The sequence below is a fragment of the Loxodonta africana genome, chromosome 23 (assembly GCF_030014295.1).
Source record: "Loxodonta africana isolate mLoxAfr1 chromosome 23, mLoxAfr1.hap2, whole genome shotgun sequence".
In the NCBI taxonomy this organism is placed as follows: domain Eukaryota; kingdom Metazoa; phylum Chordata; class Mammalia; order Proboscidea; family Elephantidae; genus Loxodonta; species Loxodonta africana.
Window position 1 is genome coordinate 57,107,523 of NC_087364.1, and position 21,959 is coordinate 57,129,481.

At 36.1% G+C, this 21,959-nt stretch overlaps 1 protein-coding gene across 2 annotated transcripts in view; it reads left to right on the top strand.

Moving 5' to 3' along the window:
• Positions 1 to 21,959, top strand: part of PIK3CA (phosphatidylinositol-4,5-bisphosphate 3-kinase catalytic subunit alpha) — a 98,586-nt gene that overhangs the window by 67,579 nt on the left and 9,048 nt on the right. For both annotated transcript variants that reach the window (XM_064275502.1, XM_064275503.1), the window contains exons 5-17: positions 799 to 1,044; positions 3,005 to 3,090; positions 7,217 to 7,322; positions 7,794 to 7,946; positions 8,046 to 8,180; positions 12,872 to 12,996; positions 13,935 to 14,016; positions 14,336 to 14,500; positions 14,725 to 14,828; positions 16,039 to 16,210; positions 19,233 to 19,339; positions 19,850 to 19,971; positions 20,979 to 21,057. In XM_064275502.1, the coding sequence (XP_064131572.1) occupies positions 799 to 1,044; positions 3,005 to 3,090; positions 7,217 to 7,322; positions 7,794 to 7,946; positions 8,046 to 8,180; positions 12,872 to 12,996; positions 13,935 to 14,016; positions 14,336 to 14,500; positions 14,725 to 14,828; positions 16,039 to 16,210; positions 19,233 to 19,339; positions 19,850 to 19,971; positions 20,979 to 21,057 (1,682 nt within the window). The remainder of the gene's footprint in view (positions 1 to 798; positions 1,045 to 3,004; positions 3,091 to 7,216; positions 7,323 to 7,793; positions 7,947 to 8,045; positions 8,181 to 12,871; positions 12,997 to 13,934; positions 14,017 to 14,335; positions 14,501 to 14,724; positions 14,829 to 16,038; positions 16,211 to 19,232; positions 19,340 to 19,849; positions 19,972 to 20,978; positions 21,058 to 21,959) is intronic.

Below are 21,959 nucleotides of genomic sequence, written 5' to 3' on the forward strand. Positions count from 1 at the left end.
AATAGACACTTCAAAAACCTATAATCTATTATTAATGAAGATATACTATTAACATTTTCCTACTATCTGTATTATTAAATAAATACTTGTAAGAACCAGTAACGTATGTATTGAGCATTGTGTCAGGTACTGATTTAGAATAGTCCTGGCCTTCAGTTAACTAATGCTGTAGTGGGGCTTTATGGGTAAGAAAATAGGCAATTAGGATACGTATACAGTAGCATTTATATCAGAACTTTCTATCTTAACTACCATTTCAAAACTCAGGTATGGATTTTAATATTTTTAAAAATATTTCCATGGTTTTATCTGTCTCCTCTTTATGGTTTTTGTTGTGTTTTGTTTTTTAACAAATAAGGAAATACTTGGACAGAAAAGCCACAGCCCTTGGACTGGACATCAGTGTGACTAAATACAGAGAATGACAGACACTTACTCAATAATGTTTCTTTTCCTTTAATGAATACAGTGTTTTTATAATATGTATTCTCTGCTCCTTGTTTTTAATTCTATTTTTTGTTAGTTTGTTTCCAGTTAAAGGTAGAACTGTGGTGCATTAACTGACCTTATATTTTTTTCTTTCTATAATTTAGATTCATAAATACTTGCTTGATGCTGTATTACAACCTAATTCCCAAATGTTAGTACTTTAAATATTATAAACACAGCAACTTATAAAATGTGGTCTATAATGTTTTGTCTCCGTAGTGTGTAAGTTCTCTTGTAATACTCTTACATGTCGCTTTTAAATGAAAAACCTTATAGGAAATGGTCCCCCTACCCCTTAATCTCTTGTAGTATATAAGAAGCTGTATAATGCTGGGAAGGATGCCCAATTTGATGCTGATGGCTAAAGAAAGCCTCTACTCTCAGCTGCCAATGGACTGTTTTACAATGCCATCTTACTCCAGGCGCATTTCCACAGCTACACCCTATATGAATGGAGAAACATCTACAAAATCCCTTTGGGTTATCAATAGTGCACTCAGAATAAAAATTCTCTGTGCAACCTATGTGAATGTAAATATTCGAGATATTGACAAGGTAAGTCAAAAGCTGATGCTTATACTGCATCAAAAATTATTTTATATAAGCCTTTTTTGTCGATCTGTATAATAATCTGCTGAACTGTAGTATAATGTTTTCAGATAGCTAGAAAACACCCAAATCTCAGAAAATAAAAATGTAATAATAGAATTAATTCTAGTTGAGTTTCCGTATAGCTCAGATTTTACACAGCTCACAGTTCTTTATCCATAATTCTAACATTGTAATAATTCAAATATCTGTAATTCTAAGCTCTAAAAATCAGAAATTTTACAGAATTCATTTGGCAGCAAAATCTGACCTGGCCTGATGTGCAGCTGTTTATAGTCTTTATTTATCCTACCTACTGTGCATATTCATGTGTTCTGTAACAGGAATATTGATGTCTTTGTGGGATACTGCTCCAGCTGCTAAGGGGATTAAGTAATACACTCACCCCTCACTTAGAGTTAGGTTCCAAAGACCAGGTTGTTACACGAAAATTGATGTTATACAAAAAATGGAGAATTTTTTTTTGAGACCATCCATTTGTCTGTTTTTTTTTTTTAAGTTAGAAAATACGATCATAGAAATTTTAACAGCTAAGATTTACTGATGTGCTCATCACTGTGTTATGGATTATTCCCCCGTGGAGAAGGAGAATTGGAGGAGACAAAGCTGGGTAAAGTTGGGCTGTGTGACTGGAGGGCCCACAGCCTAACCATCTCACCTTCCTCCTGTGCTGGGGCAGAGCTGCCCTCACGGAGTCACCTCCAGGGCTTCACCCTAACCCCTGCAAGCCCTGCATTAGTGATCCCAAAGCCTGTTCTGCCCTCTGGGCCTGAGGAGTCACCAGCACTCAGGGCTGGCTGCGAGGGTGCTGGGAGCCTGGCCATGTACCCAGCCCCACTGAGGCCAAGGCTTCAGGCCCAATTGGGCTCACTTTGAGGTGTCATTAAACTCTCAGGCATCTCTGGTGCCTCTTACTTTCCTGCCTGCACACCCCACAGCACCTTTGAGCTGGAGGGCCTCAGGCCTGCATAGGAGCTGAGAATCCAGAACAGGTGCCCTCTGGCTAGGTGCTGCCTGCTGTTCCCCCCGGAGGCCATGGCCACAGAGGAGACCACCCTTCGGGCAGCTGGACCAGCGCCTCTCTTGGCAGGAGCGAGTGGAGGGGTGGGGTAGCAGGGCCCAGCTTCCCAGAGGCTGTCCAGAGACCTTCCTGGAGACCCTCCACTCCAAGGGAGGGCATGCTCTGTAGCCATTGCCGTCATGCCTGCCGCCTCATTAATGTGCAGAACAGTCAGATGGTGAATTTATTGCCATAAATGCAAAATGTTAGATGAAAAGATAGTGGATAAGTAAGGAGTAGGTATATTTAGTGTGTGTGACAATTTGTCTTTCTAAAATATGCAGAATTCTGAATTAACAAGCATATCTGGCCTAAAGGGTTTTTAGGTGAGGGACTGTGGGCCTGTATTAACTTTCAGCAGTCTAATATCCCCATTGTTATCAATGAATGAAGGTAGCAACAAGTTTTGGTGAAGAATCTAAGTCATTATTATTATGTGCGTGAAGAAAAGGAGAACCAGAAAGTTATATCTGAACAAAGATTTTTAATTGGTTCCTTCATTCATCTCAGTTACATTATTTTGATATTGCTTGATATTTGGTCTTATATAGTGTGTGTGCATGCTTATGTGTGAACGTGTATATGTGTGCATGTTTACGTGTGTATCTATATGTGTGTATTTACATAACCTGTTGCTGTAAGTGGCAATCCTATATGACAGTAGAACTGCCTCATAGGTTTCCAAGGTTGTAATCTTTACAGAAGCAGACTGCCACATCTTTCTCCCACAGAGCAGCTTGTGGGTTTAAACTGCGAACCTTTCGGTTGGAGCTAAATGCTTAACCGCTGCGCCACCACCAGGGCTCCTTTGTATTTATATACATATACTTCTTTTTTTTTTTTTAGATCTATGTTCGAACAGGTATCTACCATGGAGGAGAACCCTTATGTGACAATGTAAACACTCAAAGAGTACCTTGTTCCAATCCCAGGTAAGGAAATACATGGATTCGTATTTCTAAACGTCGTATTAGTATTTAAAAAAAAAAATTTTTTTTTTTTTATATAATAATAAATATATGTTAAATCATTAGTTTTGTCTAAGTCATATAAATTACCAGACACATACAAAGTGTAAAGACTTTCTGTCAAGTGAATATCAATCACAGGATCACTTTATTCTCTCTCAAATTGTATTGGAAAGACTTCTCTGATTCTTCCCATTGTATCGAGATAAAACAGTATAGTTTCACTTTCATGCTGATTGTTCAGTGCATTAGATCCATAAACCTAGCATTTTATTCTTTTCTTCATTCCATTTACATGGAGAAATGAGAGGTGGCAAACAACTCCAAAACCAAGCTCATTTGAGGCAGTTTCCTTTAAATCCCTCCGGAGAGTAGATATTTATGGCATTCAAATAAAGGGCCTTTGGAAACAAATCAATTTCTTTGTAAGGGAAAAAGTTATTGGGAATGTTTTAAATTATTGCTGACTAGATACAATGATGAAATAAAAGGTAGTAGGATCCAGCAACTTGCCATCCTGCCATTTCTTTGTCTTTCTTTATAGAGTCATTTAGGAATAAGACCTAACCTTGCAAATATAATAAAACCAAACCCGTTGCTGTTGAGTCAGTTCCAACTCATAGTGACCCTATAGGACAGATAGAACCGCCCTGTAGCAGTAATCTTTTAAGGAAACTCAAATTGGTATTGAAAATTAAAGTTTAACTTCACAGGATAACAGTAGAGCTGAGAATGACTTCTCCAGAAATAAATCTCAAAATGAATTTAGACTGAGTGCTAGGAAAATCATTGTAAAAGTTCAGGTGTTAGAATGAAGTTGCTAGAGATGCATCCTTCTAGAGCCTACATAAACTTCAAAGAGATAGTAGCCTTCTTTACCAGGAGGAAGGGAAATAGTTTCTTATCCTACATGAACCAAAAAGTACTTCATTCAGGTTACAAGTTATGCTGGGACAACAAACAACCCCAGAATCTTTTTTAATTTTTGTTAAAACAACAAAAGTTTATTTCCTGCTCATTTTGCATGTCTGTCACAAGTCAGTGCGGAGGAAGGTGATTGTGGGGATAATAGAAAAATAATTCTTGAGGAAACCGGTAGCGGAAATTTTTACAAATTTTGGGACTACTATAAACTCAACTGCCAGGGTTTACACAAACTCAGTCATCCAAGGAGCTTAGCAAGCCCTGAGCAAAGACCCCACAATAAGAGTAAATTAGCTTTACAGTAAAAGTAAACTTATTTAATAATATAAGATTTAAATGTTGGGATTTTAGTTACTTAAAACGTGTTTAAAGAAAGGGCTTACCTTTTTTTCAAGAATTCTCTGCTTCATCTAAAAGATGAAATGCCTAAGGCAGTAGTAGCAAGAGAATTTAAGTAAATTTTTTAAGTTTTCTGTGTTTACAGAAAATAAAAATTAAAGTTTAACTTCACAATGAGAGAGAAATAAATATGAAGCTTATATATAGAAACAAACTGAAAGAATTATTACTGAGTTTAAGTGTTTGTTCCAAATGTATGTTTTCCCATGTGCTAGATAAATCAGACACATTATGATTTCTTCATAAATGTTACCAGTTATCTTCCCATATCAGAATCAATTTGGATTATATATAACCATTATCTAAAAATAAAGACCTTAATGTTTTTCTTGTGTGTGTGAGATGGACTTTTAGAAGAAGAGAAAAGCGTGCTTTGTTAACATAATGCTACTGAACAACTACATTGCTAAGCCATAGCACGCTTCGAAAGTTTAGAATATTTTCCATGAATTATAAGCAGTTCTAAAGATTTAGAAGTAATAAAAAGTCCTAGGTACATTTAAATAGATAACATCTTTAATTTTTCTTAAATTCCAGGGGACTTTAAAATCCCGCAGCATTTTTTCTCCCTACATTCCTTTAATAGCATTTATTGTTTCTTTTTACCTTCAGGGTTCTTGTTAACTCCCCCTATTTAAAATATCAGCCTTCTTTTTTTTTGGTGGGTTATATAAATGGACCATTTTTTTTTTTTTTATCTTTGTTCATAATAGAGCAAAGATACTAGAATAAATAAAACTTATTTTACCAATAAAGTTTTATACCTTAATTTGGCTAGTTAAAAATAGGATTTTCATACCATTTTATTGTTAATTTAGTCTTGTTCTGTTTATAATCAAAGAATAGAATTATGAAGAAGGCATTTGAAAAATTTTCATAGTTAATAATAGCTAACATTTGAGCTTTTACCATGGGCCAGTTACTGTTCTCATTGCTTTACTGATGTTATCTCATTTCATCCTCACAATAACCTTATGAAGGAAGGTAGGTACTGTTATCCCATTTCACAAATGAGGAAACGGACAATGAGGGGTCATACATTCAGGGACATAGTAGAAGCAGGGTTCTACTCCAGGTAGTCTGACTTCTGAGTTTATAATCTTAACCATTGTTATGATGTCTTCTAAAAAAAAACTATTTATTGCATTTTTCTCTTTACAAATATGTCCACCAAATACAGACATAATTTCACATGTTGTTTTCAGTAAATTGAAAGGAATGTATTGTAAAATTTAAATAATTTTAATCATGTCAATTCTCTGCTACCTTTTTTTTTTTCCTTATTATGACTGTCAAGATTTATTACCCCTTGTGAAGTAGTTATTTTTTCATTTTATTTACCTGCCTGCTTAATGGGCTCTTCTGAATACAACTACCTCGTATATAAAAGTAATTAAATATAGTTGTAATCATAATAGGAAATCTCATTTTATCTTGTTTAGTTTTCCTTTACTATTCATCTTTCTTATTAGCTTTTTTTTTTTTAATTTTGTTGAAGTATAGCACTGATGTACAAAAGTATACAAATTGTACATTCAGTGAACTATGACAAAGTAAGGACCTATGTAACCACGATGCTGGTCAAGAAATAGAACACTTACCAATACTCCAGAAGCCCCTCCTCGTGCCCACTCCCAATCCATTAACTTTCTCTTCTACCCAGGAGTAACCAGTATTCTGACTTCTAACACTGTTGGTTAGTTAGCCTAGCTTTGAATTTTATATAAATAGACTCAAGCAATGGGTATCGTTTTGTGTCTGGCTTCTTTCATTCAATATTACGTTGATAAGATTTCATCCATGTTGTGAGTAACTGTAATTTATTTTCATTACTGTATTCTATTATTTATTCTACTGTTAGACATGTGGGTTATTTTGAGTTTGCAGATATTATAAGTAACTCTGCTGTGAACATTTGTGCACCAGTACACACATTTCTGCGGTTTTATGCCTATGGCTAGAGCTGGTAAAAAAAGTTTTAGTAAATTAGGCTCTCCAAATTGTTGCTATTGTTGTTGTTAGGTGCAGTCGAGTCGGTTCCAACTCATAGTGACCCTGTGCCCAACAGAACGAAACACTGCCCGGTCCTGCACCCTCCTCGTAATCGTTGTTGTGCTCGAGCTCATTGTTGCAGCCACTGTGTCAGTCCACCTCATTCAGGGTCTTCCTCTTTACCGCTGACTCTGTACTTTGCCAAGCATGATGTCCCTCTCCAGGGACTAATCCCTCCTGACCAGATGTCCAAAGTATGTCAGACGCAGTCTCGCCATCCCTGCTTCTAAGGAGCATTCTGGTTGTACTTCTTCCAAGACAGATTGTTCTTTTGGCAGTCCACAGTATATGCAGTATTCTTTGCCAGCACCACAAACTCAAAGGCGTCAATTCTTCTGTCTTTCTTGTTCATTGTCCACCTTTCACAAATTAGTTGTAACCAATTACACCCCCACTAGCCATGTATGAGATTTCCTGTTGCTTTATATCCTTTCCACCCTTTGGTATCATCAGTCTTTACAGTTTAATCCGTTCTCATCTCTAGTGGTATCCCTTGAGATTTCAGTTTGCATTTCTGGATGACAAATGATATTGACTAGTTTTTCATATTCATTGTCCATTTGAATATGAGCTTGTGAAGTACCTATTCTAATCAGTCTCTTGCGTGTTTTTTTCTTGGTTTATCTTTTTCTTGACAATTTGTAGGAGTTGTTCATATACTCTAGATAAAGCCTTTTGGGGGGATAAATTTTTTTTCCTTTGCAATTTTACACAGGTGGAGTGAATGGCTGAATTATGACATATACATTCCTGATCTTCCTCGTGCTGCTCGACTTTGCCTTTCCATTTGCTCTGTTAAAGGCCGAAAGGGTGCTAAAGAGGTAAGGTATTTCTGAAACTCCGAATCATACTGCTGATTGAATTTTTCTCAAGAAATAGAAATTATTTTTAAAAAATTTATAAATCAAATATACTTTTTAGTTTTTAATATACCTGGGAGAACTTCAGGAGTTATTTTTATGATGAGAGAGTATGAGTTCACATCGATACAATTTTTTAAACATATAAAGTGACTGTACACAAATATTTGTTAAGTGACCGTGCAAATATTTGTCATGCTTGCTTTGGCTCATATTTCCTATTTATAGTTAAAGAAAGTACATGTAATTTCAAATGGGAAAAAGGAAAGAACATGTTTATACTTTGAGAAACGAGTGTGGCTTTTCGTAGATATCATATTCCAGTTATTAAAGAGAGGGTTGGTTGTCGAATTCTTTCTAGGGAAGTAGCATGTTTTGAAATACTTCTTATAATTTAACCCCAAGTAGTGAATGTTTTTCTTTGTTTTTTAGGAACATTGTCCATTGGCCTGGGGAAATATAAACTTGTTTGATTACACAGATACTCTAGTATCTGGAAAAATGGCTTTGAATCTTTGGCCAGTACCTCATGGATTGGAAGATTTACTGAACCCTATTGGTGTTACTGGATCAAATCCAAATAAAGTAAGTTTTTATTTCAAAACTTTTTTTTTTTTTTTTTGACTATTTTTCTTTATGATGATCAAGCACAGTGTATATGATAACTCTTCTTCCATCTCTTAGGAAACTCCATGCCTGGAGTTGGAGTTTGACTGGTTTAGCAGTGTTGTGAAGTTTCCAGATATGTCAGTGATTGAAGAGCATGCCAACTGGTCTGTGTCCCGAGAAGCAGGATTCAACTATTCCCACGCAGGACTGGTACGGCCAACCACTGACTTTCTTAAATATTGTCATAATCGCTGGATTCGGGTACATATTCTTTGTATGGGAAAGGTTTCATGTACTTTAGGCACAATGGTATTGATGCTGTGGAGTCTAGAACAGCATTGCAATATAATACAGTTCTCTATTTGTTAATATTATTTACTGCAGGCCTATTTCTTTTAGCTTACTCAGAGCCCCAGCCTGCATTCATTCCTTTAACAAATATTTATTGAATGCCAATTATGTGTAAAGCGCTATGATAGGTGCTGAGTAATAAAGTTGTGAATAAAATAGACTTGACGGCAACGGGTTTTTTTGCGGGGGGGGTTATATTGTATTTACAGTATAGTGGTGAAAAACGGCATTAAACAGGTTAAAGCACATAGTAAGAATATAAATCCCAGTAAATGCCAGGAAGGAAAAAATAATAGTGTACCAAGAGAGACCAAATGAGAGCCGGAGGGGAAAGGCTAATATATAATGGGGCTCAGAAAACACCTCTCTGAGACACTAACCTTGAAGTTGAGACCAGAGTATAAATATGTTGTTAGTCAAGTATATATTGAAGAGTTGAGGTTGGAGGGAGAGGAAATAACAGTTCTTTCCCACAATAGTCAGATCTCTCAGAAGAGAGTACATATGGAGTTTAAATGATTGGTCTAGTTGACTGATCTTGGCCATAACTTTGGAACCCCAATATGTCTGGATCCAGGGACCATTTAAAGAAAACTAAACCCATGGCTGTCTAGTCGATTCCGACTCATAGCGACCCTACAAGACAGAGTAGAACTGCCCTCCTGTAGGGTTTCCAGGGAGCAACTGGTGGATTTAAACTGCTGACCTTTTGATTAGCAGCCGAGCTCTTAACCACTGTGCCACCAGGGCTCTGTTAACTCCCTGTTTTCCAAGGGCAAAGGTGTCAGTGCTAAGACAACAGGCTATTTTTGTTTTTTGGTATGTCTTTCTCCCAGTTTCCAAATTTGATGACTTTTTCTTTGCTCTGGTTGGAAATCATAGCTAGATCAGCAGTGAGCTTATGGGCCAAGAGGCCCTAAAATATGCCAACCCCAGCATTAGTAACAGCAGCAGTGAAGGAGCACCCAGAGGCAGCTAGAATACTGCACTTAGAAACTTTATTAGTTCATAGCTGTTGTTCCCAGTAGGGAGTTTACCAATCCTTTTAGTAAACTGAGTAATAACAGTATCTTTCCTATATATGTACTTTCAAAGGTATGTAGAAGGTATTTTGATAAGTACAAATAAATTTAAAATCATTACTAAATTCAGTCAGATACTAAAACTACAGTTAACTTTTTTGACATTAAAAAAAGATTTTCTTTATTAAAAGTCGTAACCACTATGCTGTAAGTTTACTTCCTTGATGATAATAATACTAGCATTTATTTAGTGCTGCCATGTACCAAATGCTATACTAATCACTTTGTATGTATTATCTCATTTAATCTTAATGGCACTGTCTGTGAGGGTGGATACTATTATAATCCCTGTTTTACCAGTAAGAAGTTCAAGGCTTAGAGAGTTTAAATAACTTATTAAGTGTCACTCTTCAGTAGTGAACATCTTGGACTTGTAACTATTACGATACAACTGCACAGAAATTCTTAAATGTTGACATAGGGATTGAAATACTAATGAGCATTCCCATGAAGTATCTATAGCCCTGTCTGATCAGTTACACCTGTAAATTAACTGAGTTCCTAGAGGCAAGTCATTTGAAAACTCATTGATGACCTATTTTATTCATACATTTAGTTATTGAACAGTTTACTGCCAGTCTGTTGGATCAGATTTTTAGCCTTTCAGTTTCTTTTTTAGTAGTTCTAACTTCTTTGTAAGTATTGATATTTTATGTCATCTCTCTTAGAGTTTTTCTTTCTTTCAAAGAAAAAAGAATATTGATTTTTTTTATAATAGACTAGAACTTATTCTTTCAGTTGGAACCATGGTGGCACAATGGTTAAGAGCTGGGCTGCTCACCAAAAGGTCGGCAGTTAGAATCTACCAGCTGCTCCTTGGAAACCCTGTGGGTCAGTTCTACTCTGTCTTACAGGGTCACTATGAGTCAGAATCAACTCAACGGCAACGGGTTTGGCTCTTTCAGTTACCATTTGGAAAAAAGTCTGTTGGAAACTTTTATAAATCTAATATACATTATGGGATCTTAGTTTTTCTATATTTTAAAATATTTTTCATCATTCTAGGAATTATTTCATCATTACTGTTACAGCTCTGCTTTAAAATATAAATAAATAATAAAATATGGAAGGCTGGGATAGCCTAGAAGGGTTATACACCTTCACTATCTCATCCTTCAGTCTTCTTATTGCACTGTTCCACACATTTTACCATCTTTCCAGAGATATAAAAGAAGTCTGAAAACACCATCCTGGTAGTCTTTTTGTTTTTTAGGTTTTCATTGGAAACAGTTGAGAATTCAGAATTTCTCATTTTTTAAGGAAAAATTGACAGAAGATGTTTCATAATTATTATACAAATCAAAATATGAATGCAAAGAGATAGATAACGGTACTCTACAGCAGATTTTCTCAGCCTTGGCACTACTGACATTTTTGCCAAATAATTCTCTTTATAGGGGCTATCTGTTGCGTCTTTGGATGTTTAGCAGCATCCCTAGCCTTTACTTAATAGATATCAGTAGCACCACCACCCCAAGTTGTGACAACCAAAATGTCTCCAGACATTATTCCCAAAGGTCCTGAAGGAGAGGGTGCTAAAGCAAAATCACTCCCAAGAGCTCCCTAGCCTACTTCTCTAGACTCTAATGAGATAGTGAAATTGATTATAAGTGAAATATCAGATGACAGTATCCTAGATGAATTTTCTAAGAATCTACTTGCTTCTGAGGACATAAAGGAAATACAGTATTCACATTCAGGTAGTCCTTCAACAGGCAGGAGGACTTTATTGTGCAATGTATTGTGACAGAAACCCAGAGCACCTCATCTTCTTCAGTGTTCTTTACATCTTCTATGATGTTGGTGTCCAAAATTTAATTGATACACCTTCTATGATGGGGAAATGCTGAAAGCAGGTGTATATTCAAAGGTAACTGAAAGGAAAAAGGTGATGTAGAAATTTTAAAAAATTCCTTAAGTTGATCATTCTGTTTGGTGTTCAATAAGTATAAAAATGGAAATGCTGTGTAATTATGGAGCCAAGAAGATGGCCGTCCTCTCCAACAGAATCATGAGCTGTCAGATTTTTCAAAAGTATTACATGTTGACAATGTACATGCAAGAAGAAGAACCAGAAGCAATGATATATATTCGAAATCTGGAGTCAGTATTTACAGGATGGATGTGTTCCAAATCCATGCATGACAGTTGATGAGCAAGCAGTTAGTTGCATTCTAAGATGTTGCCTGTTTTTGATATGTATCTTCAAAGCCAGGAATATATGGATCAAGTTTTGATTTGACTATTTGAATTCTTATTAAAATGTCTAAAAAGTTGGTTTTCACTATTGATTTATTCTTCTGTAAATTGTTTTATATTTAAAATATAATTTAATAAAGACTAAGAGTCCATTGGACCCAGATGATAAATAGCATTAACTACTTTTCCTGGTAAACTGAGGGTTAAGTATTTATTTTCTCTTTCCTGAGCTAGTGTAATTGCCTTTTAACAGACCTCCATCCTTCCCCAGAGCAGCCAGAATAATGTTTGTAAAGTGTAAATCAAATCATGGCATTTATCTTTTAAATAGCTTTCATTAAAAATACAAAATTTTAACTCTGACCTGCACATTTTACGTGGTCTGAACACAGCTTCTGTCACTTCTCTCCCTTGCCTGCTGGGCTTCAGTCTCACTCTCCTCCTTCCTATTCCTCTTTCACACCAAACCCATTCTCTCCTTGGAGCCCTTGTGCTGTTTCCTCCATCTGCAATAGTCTTTTCCCCTGATCTTAGTGTGTGAATGATCCCTTCCTGTTATTTAGATGGCAAGTTAAATATTACCTTCTCAGAGGCCATTTCCAAATACCCAATCTGAAGTGCCCCTGTACTCTTTCTTTGTCAACATCGTCTAGAGTACTCACATCAACCATCTGATATTTTCATATTTATTTATTTATTTGCTTTTCCACTAGATCAGAGGTTCTTTTAGCACCAGATCTATTACTGTTTTGTGATGCAACAGCAAGAACAGGATATGCACACAGTGCCTGTTCAATAAATACTTGGTGAATGAATATGTCCCAGTAATATTTTTTAATACTGTTGGATAAATTGACAGTGTATAAAACCAAGTAGCACATATGGCAGTTTGATTTCATTTTTGTTGTCATTGTTGTTGGGTGCTGTCAAGTTGATTCCAGCTCATAGAGACCCTATGTAACAGGGTAGAACTGCCACCTCTAGTGTCTCCGTCTAGTCTTTTCCCTGACTAACCTTGGAAGTTACAGTTCTAACGTTGGTGATGAGGTTAACCAAGACCAAAGTTAATGGATTTGTTCCACAAATACTGTCTTAAATTGATTCTTTCCTATTTCTGAAGATAGAGTTTTGCAATGAGAATAAGCCGTTTTACAATTAATAAGCAGTGTAAATTTTATTAAAATTAACTTTTTTTTTTTTTGTAGCTCACTCATGAATGGGGGGATATGGAAAAAGAAATAGCGTATAAGATATGACTTTATTTTACAGAGTAACAGACTAGCTAGAGACAATGAATTAAGAGAAAATGACAAAGAACAGCTCCGAGCAATTTGTACACGAGATCCTCTGTCTGAAATCACTGAGCAAGAAAAAGATTTTCTGTGGAGCCACAGGTAAGTGTAAGATGGTGAGCCTCTGTTCCTGTCTTCTGTTACACAAGAAAGAACTGACTGTGGCTAATCCTTCCAGGTTTCTACCATACTTATTTGAGTAAATAAAGCATAGTTTACATGTTTGGGTTTTGTTTTTATTATAAACATCCTTTTTTAAAACTATGGATATAGATTGATATTTCTAGAAAATCATGCTGCCTTGGTACTTACCTTGTATATTGAAGGCACTTCTTTTTTTTTTTAATTCCAAATCCCTGATAGAACTTTTTTTATTTTTAATAAAATTCAAAAGCCAAAAAAAAGAAAAATGCCTATAGTTTTGGGTCAATTTACTTGTGGTTTAGTTGTTCTGTATATTACAATATTATAATTTTTAGGAGTTCCTTTTCATTTTTCTTACACTTCCTCGAAGTATTAGTGTAATGATTTACTTTTATTTGTGAGGAAATTAACCTGCTACTTGGTAAGTATCCACTGGTTTACCTAAAAAAAAAAAAGCAGGGGTAGTACCTTTCTGCAGAAAGTACATTAAAAACATAAATTTTTGTCCAGTAAATTTTTGTCACCAGTATAACTGGTGACACTTCTTAGGGTTCATGTTGCTTAAGTAGTTAAATAGCATGAGCCATATAAAGAGTGCTGTGGGATATATTCCTAATTTTTCTGAACTGTCAACTAAATTTTTCCTAAGTGCTTGTCCTCTATTTGGATTTTCCCTTTGTCTTCCTTGCTGTTATAACCGTGTCTAAGTGTATATGTACATATGTATACAACTATAGTGTTAAACACTGATTTGATAGTTTAAGAAGGCTAGTAACAGTAGGAATGGTTTTAAAAGTGTTCAAAACTTCTTAAAGATTGCGTAATTGAAGAGTTAGACACCTAAGCCTGTTGAATAACATGCAAGAATGTTTTTTTGTTTTGTCTTTCCCATACAGGCACTATTGTGTAACTATCCCTGAAATTCTGCCCAAATTGCTCCTGTCTGTTAAATGGAATTCTAGAGATGAAGTAGCCCAGGTAAATGTATGCTTGATATTACTGAGTACATCACTGTTGCACAAAATTGATATGCCACTCAAAGTATTTTCTCTCAGAAAGTCTTCATAAGCATAAGAGATAAAATAGACTATGTTTTAAGTTAATTAATAATGGCAATACAGTGGAGAGAAATACCATTCACACTGCTTCCGTAGATAAAATTGTTTAGAACTGAAAATGTTAAGCGCTACAAGTTTATCCAAACTCTTATTAAAATAAGTTCTGACGGTGTGCTATAGGATTCATTTGCAACTATCTTTGCTTTTGAAATACGGTTTGTTATCTTTCTCACGTGCAGATGTATTGCCTGGTCAAAGACTGGCCTCCAATCAAACCTGAACAAGCCATGGAGCTTCTGGACTGTAATTACCCAGATCCTATGGTTCGAGGCTTTGCTGTTCGATGCCTGGAAAAATATTTAACAGATGACAAGCTTTCTCAGTACCTAATTCAGCTAGTACAGGTAAAATAATTTAAAATAATAAACAATGTTTTATTCTAAACCCCTGCTACTTCCAAAACCCACTGCATTAATTGGTTTTATGCTTTTAAAAAAAAAAAAATCTGCTTTATTTCAAGTAGTATCTACTTTCTTTCTGAAACATGTTCTTTAACTCCGGCTATGCAGACACTGCTCCTAATTCATGTGGAGTTTTTTGTTTTGTTTTCTTTTTTTTAATCACCTAGGTCCTAAAATATGAACAATATTTGGATAACCTGCTTGTGAGGTTTTTACTTAAGAAAGCTTTGACTAATCAAAGGATTGGGCACTTTTTCTTTTGGCATTTAAAGTAAGTCCAATTATTTTCCCATTAAATTCTGTAATTGTATATTACTTGCTTTCTTAGTGTGTATATATAAATATACTTGACTCAGCATAATTGATGATACTGTACAGTGTATATATGGACATACATTACCTGTGCACTTCTGGTTTTTGTTTGGAGTTTTGTTGAAAACTCCTCCAGATATATTGCATACTATAAGCTTCCCCTCAACCTTTTTTTTTTTTGGAGTTAAGTATGCTAGGAAAATTCAAAATTGAGTTTTATACGTGAACGAGAGTGAAAATAATTTTAGAGATTATGATGCTGTTTTAAGCAAATTAAAATTTGCTATGTGGAGATTAATGTTGCAGTAGCTTTCACTATGTGGATTAAAATATCCCAAAATAAAGGAAAAAAAAATCTTGTCTTGGAATTCAGAATGATAAATTCTAAGGCTCTTACTAGAAAAAAAGCTACTTAAGAATAAAAAATACTTTTCAGACTGTGATATATCTAGGACTCAAAGTTAGAGGTCATAAACTACATTTTTTTCTCAATTTAGAAGTAGATTTATAACTTTAAAAGTGTTAAGTCAAAAAGAGAACCTAGAAGCTGGGTTTAAAATAACTTAAATTTAGAGACAGTACACAAAACAGACGTGTGTGTGTCAGAAGAGTCAAATAGCACTCAACTCTTGGCCCCCCTCCCTCTATCCATTTTATTATAATTTTTGTGCCTAGTTTTCTTTTATAATGTTTATTTATCTCGAGCTGAGATTAGTGAATGAAAAGGAGTTGAAATAAACCTAAAAACTAGTTTGTTAAGTTTGTATTCCCAGGAACTATCTGAAATTCTTATTCTGCTTCTAAATGTTAAGTTTAAAATTTTTTGTTGTTAGTGTGATTGTAATATTAATTGGATTCAGAAGCTAGCTTTTCTATTTGCTTTTAAAAAAGACTATTTGTATATTGATTTAAGACCATTCGTAGAGAGAGGGAGAGAGCCCTGGGGCGTAACAGTTAAGTGCTCAGCTGCTAACCAAAAGGTTGGTGGTTCAAACCCACCAGCTACTCTCCGGCAGAAGGACTTAGTGATCTGCTCCCATGAAGCCAAGGAAATTCTACGGGGCAGTTCCACTCTGTCCTATGGGGTCACTGTGAGTCGGAATTAACTCGATGATACACAACAACATATATATATATATATATATTTTAATCTTGTACTGTTGTTTTAGATCTGAGATGCACAATAAAACAGTAAGTCAGAGGTTTGGCCTGCTTTTGGAGTCATATTGTCGTGCTTGTGGGATGTATTTGAAGCACCTGAATAGACAAGTTGAGGCTATGGAAAAGCTGATTAATTTAACTGACATCCTCAAACAGGAGAAGAAGGATGAAACACAAAAGGTGTGTGACTTGTTGGTCTGCTTTTGAGACTCTTTTCATTGCCATGGGGCAGGGTTGTTTGGGAGCCCAGTGTATATATTGATTATGGTTCTTGGAATCAGGCAGATTAGGATTTGGATCCAAGTTTCAGTGAGTCTTAGCTGTGTAATGTTAGTCATATTATTTAGGCTTTTGAGATTCATTTTCTTCATCTGTAAAATAGGTATAATACTTTATAGAATTGTTCCGAGAATTAAATTACTTGAGACTTGTGAAGCACCCACCTCAGTCACTGGACCATGGGAGGTGCCCCCAAGAATATTAATTCCCTCTTCTTTCCCTTTCTTACCCTTTTATATGGCCATTCCTTTTTAAAGGATTCTTTCCTAGATCTCTGTCATTTATTACCTCTTAGTAATCACCCTGCAAATTAGTGAAAAGACATTAGTTTTTACATTTCTAAGTTTAAAATGGACTCGTAGTCACTCACAGTGAATATATTACACTCTCTAGCCATCTGCAGTTTAGCTAAGACCTGCAAGCTTAGTACAACTGAGGAGTACAAAATAAAATGTAAATGGTTTTTCATAACCTTTTCCTACTCCCTATCCTTCATTTATCATAGTTGAAATCGACTCGATGGCACTGGGTTTGGTTTGGTTTTGGATCCTTCATTTAGGGGCCCTGGTGGTGCAGTGGTCAAGAGCGTGTCTGCTAATCAAAAAGGTTGGCAGTTTGAATCCACTAGCTGCTCCTTGGAAACCCTGTAGGGCAGTTCTACTCTGCCCTGTAGGGTTGCTGTGAGTCAGAATCTACTTGATGGCAATGGGTTTGGTTTTGGTTTTAGATCCTTCATTCAGGGAGCCCTGGTGGTGCAGTGGGTAAGGCACTCGGCTGCTATCCAGAAGGTCGGCGATTTGAACCCACCAGCTACTCCATGGGAGAAAGATGTGGCAGTCTGCTTCCATAAGGATTTCAGCCCTGGAAACCCTGTGGGGCAGTTCTGCTCTATCCTGTAGGGCTGCTATGAGTCAAAATCGACTTGATGGCGATGGATTTGGTTTTATCCTTCATTCAGTCCATCTACCATGTCCTACAGTAAAAAACAGTTTCAATTCCATAGAGTATATGAAGTAAGCATTATCAATCTGAGCAATGTAATTTGTCCACTCTCCCTAATTGATGTTTTTCTTCATCTCTAGTGAGCCCCCAAAGGCGAGAAAACGTAAATTAGCAGTAATGAATGAGTTTTTCTACCATTTTCATTAATACTGTTTGAAAAGAAAAAAATCATTTAAAAGAAAGTTATTGTATTAATCTAAATGTCATACAGTATTTATGGGTTCATTGCAGTTGTGGTATTTAAGTTCAAATATGGATTGTTAGAAAATCTCCCACCCGTCTGTCAGTTGGTCCTACTGTGGTGGCTTCCATGTTGCTATGATGCTGGAAGTTATACCACTAGTATTTTCAAATATCACCAAGATCTCCCGTGGTGGACCGATTCCAGCAGAGCTTCCAGACGCTACGACAGACTAGGAATAGGGCTTGGCGCTCTACCTCCAAGAATCAGCCAGTGAAAACCTTACAGCTCTCAACAGAGGATACTGCAGCCACAACAGTTAGCTCAAACGTACCCAAAATCACGAAGATGGCACAGGACCAGGCAACATTTCATTCTGTTGTACATCAGGTCACATGAACCGGAGCCGACTCAACAGCAGCTAACAACAATTAGAAAACAATCATACTGTATCTAGTTCTGGAATTAATGGGCAGGAAAAAAAAAAAAAAAAATTTTTTTTTTTCCCTAGGGCACTAGAAGGCCTTGAAAGAATAAATTTTACTGTATTGTAACTAAGCTAAGAAAAAAGAAACTGTAGATATTAGAAAGTTAAATTTGTAAATATAAGCATGTCCTATAGCTGGAGTTTTCAAGTCAAATTGGCCTTGACAAAATAGATGAGTTAGGAACATGAAATTTATTACTCAGATCACCACTGGTTTAAATGAGATCGTGATAGCAAACTAAAATTGCAGGCATAGGAACAAAAGCAGTTACTTTGAGTGGTTTTGTGTTTATCGTAACAATGAGTGATAAAGCCTAAGAAGCACTGTGCTAACACTAAGGTTGACAGTTATAGAAAAAGAAATGCCTGTACGTGAGCAAGAGCTGTCTAGTCAGGGACGGCTAGATTTTTTTAGCTATTATATATAGTAAGAAAAAAAAATTGTTACTAAAATTCCAACATAAAACTAAAATATTATGAATCTGTAGCTCTTAACCTCTCCCCACCCCCACTCATATTTTCAATGGATGGAGATTTCTTAGAATGCCAGTTATTACATGATAGCTGAATAGTTTGTACTCTGGTTTGAATTGATAAAAACGGATGTTTCTTTGCAGCTACATCCTAGAACCCAAGTATAGTGTGAGATTCAGTGTAACAAAGGTTTTTTTTACAAGCCCTTTTCCCACCAATTTTTTTTTTAGCCTCACTAAACCATTTCTATACCCAACAGAGAGAGATGTGATGTTTTCTGAAAAACCTGAAAGCAAAGTTACTAAGGTGATGCCTCCGTAGTCTTTCCTCTAAAGCAAGAAGGGTCAGCAAACTTTTTAAGGGCCAGCTAGTAAATATTTTAGACTTCGCGGGCTATATGGTCTCTGTCAGCTACTCAGCCCTGCTATTAGAGTGCAGAAATCAGCCATAGACAATACGTAAATGAATGAGCACGGCTGTGTTCCAGTACCACTTAATTTACAAAAACTGATGGCTGACCTGCAGGCTGTAGTTGACCTAGCCCTGCTCTAGAGCCAAAACGTGACTCCTGCCATCTTCTCCCTGGAAGGTTACAGTGCTGCCACTCTTGCCTCTTCCTGAGTTATGCTGCTTGGTTATAGCACCTAGTTAGTACAACCAATCCAGGATATGGACTCAAAGACTTCACAATACTGAGGCTCTGGTATACAGATGAGATTAGCAATTAATTTGACCTTTTATGAGATCAGTTTCTAACCTTGATTCTGTTTCTCTGTCAGGTACAGATGAAGTTTTTAGTTGAGCAAATGAGGCGACCAGATTTCATGGATGCTCTACAGGGCTTTCTGTCTCCTCTAAACCCTGCTCACCAACTAGGAAATCTCAGGTAAGGTACTTTACTGGAAGTTTTATTGAAGTATTTAAATAAGTACTCTTTCTGTATAAAATCTGGAGAAAAAGTCAAAATGCCCAATTAGAATGTTCAGTTCTATATGCTTCCCTCTCCCATTCTCCTGCTCTACAAAATAAGAGTAGGAAAATTGTCGTATGTTCAGGACTGCTTTTATTCCAACAGAGTTTTTACTGTTGTAATAATGAAGTTTAAAACTTTCTATAGCCAGAATTTCTGGTATCATAGGTAAGAAATGGAATGTAGTAGCTATAAAACTAAGATGTCCCCATATTTGTTGGAAATTCATATGCCATTATATGAAAAATTTAAAAGCTTACCATTTATGTTTTCTCTATACTCACTTAGAAATGAATTCATAAATATAAATTGAGAAAGTTTTAAATTTTATATCACTTCAAAAATCTATACTGTTGATTAAAGTAAATTCAATGGAAAAAAAACAACAAAGCTAAGATCCTAGTAAAGTTTTTAACTATTTTAAAGGCTTGAAGAGTGTCGAATTATGTCCTCTGCAAAAAGGCCACTGTGGTTGAATTGGGAGAACCCAGACATCATGTCAGAGTTACTGTTTCAGAACAATGAGATCATCTTTAAAAATGGGGATGGTAAGGAAGAGTATTAATGAACTTATGATGCACGAATTTAGCTGTCTTTTTATACAGAGGCTATTTATGAACCATGAAGACTATTGAAAGCCATTTAAGGAATACACATGTGACAAAATATATAATATGAAGCAGATGTCTTAACCTTTACAATATGTGTATGTGTAATTATTGAAAAGAAGTATTAGGCTTAGAATTTAGAAGTCCTGAAATCAGTGTCTGACTGTTATTTGTTTAGCTGTGTGACCACTCATTCATTCCATAAATATTCTATGTGTTAGGGCCTGGGGTCGTAGCTATAAACCAGACAGAATCCCTGCCCTCTTGGAGTTTACAGTCTAACAAGGGAAAGAGGTACATTAAACAAAACGTGACAAAATTAAAATTATACCACAGTACAAGGAAAATACATAGTCTGCTAAAAAAAAAAAACCAAGAACCAAACCCATTGCCGTCAAGTTGATTTCAACTCATAATGACCCTATAGGACAGAGTAGAACCGCCCCATAGGGTTTCCAAGGAGCAGGTGGTGGATTTGAACTGCCGACCTTTTGGTTAGCAGCTGATCTCTTAACCACTTTGGACCAGGGCTCCGTAGCCTGCTAAGGACCCATATAAAAGAACATCTTAACTTACTTGGAGAAAAAGACTGGAAGGGAAGGATCATGGATGGTGACCCTAGAAAAATGACATTTCAGCAGTTACCTGTGTTGTTTCCAGTATTTTAATACAAATGTATAGTCAAATTTAAGGATTTAGAAAAACAAGTACTTGAAATGTTTAATTAAACATTTTTTGTGAAATACGTGCTAGCTTTATCTGACGTTATACAGGTGTTCTTGTCCAGATGCTTCAGAAATGGGTTAAGGAATTAGAATATTGCTTTCTTATAGATTATTTTGAAGAGTAAATATAGCTCTGTTTTCAGTTTGAGAACATTGTGATCACATCATACCCAAATCTGCATTTGTGACATTGAGTGGTGATACATATTCTTTGAATTCCAGATTTGCGGCAAGATATGTTAACACTTCAAATTATTCGCATTATGGAAAATATCTGGCAAAATCAAGGTCTTGATCTTCGGTAGGTAACCAACAAAGAAACATGAATGTGGAACATTAACTTATTCTGAAAAAGTAAACTGTTAGTAAGTTTCTATTGTTTATAGAAGCATACAGAAACACATATCTATAAAGAAATGAATTCAGTGGTAATTAACAGCAGTTGATTTCGTTAAGGTACTTTCATTTGTCCTCCTCTTACTTGGTTTAGAACAGCTGATGCGATTCCTCTAGGTAAGAAGAACCTTCTCTGATAAGCTTGCAAAGACTACAGCTGCCTCTGGAGTGTCACCACTGGGAACAGGACATAAGAAACAGAAAAGGCATCTGTTTCCGTTCAGAGTTTTAAAAGTTTCTTCCATAATATGAAGTTTTCTAATTCTGAAACTTCACAAATACTCTAATCTTGAATCGGTTTTGCAGCAAAATTTATGACACCTACTAATTTTCAAGTTTTTGTCAGTCTCTTGGTTTCTGCCCAGCGTTTCACAATGATCAGTATTATCTCCAAGTTTTCTGTCAAACTTCATCTTTTCTTAGTCATTGTTATCCATTGATTGGTCCTGGGATGGCAGCATCTGGCAGGAAAAAAGCAGTTTTAGGTGATGTGGGGGCAGAATTGTATAATAGCACCATCATCCTCCCCCACCCCCTCTTCCCAAGATCCCCCAGAGAAGCATAGGAATCTGTCCAGTAGTGATCCTCCCTTTACCCCACTCATGTGAATGCGAGCACACACACATGAAGGTGTGTGAGCCAGCCCTTCCTGTCTTTATCTCCCCGTTTTAGATAACAAACCATTTAATTGCCCATTGCAATTCTCTATCAAACCGTTACTCTGAGGGTGGTGTACAACATGGTATGTCTCTTTAATATGATGTTTCTTGGCCCATTGCTCCACCTGTGGATTGTGAAGTGTGTTCC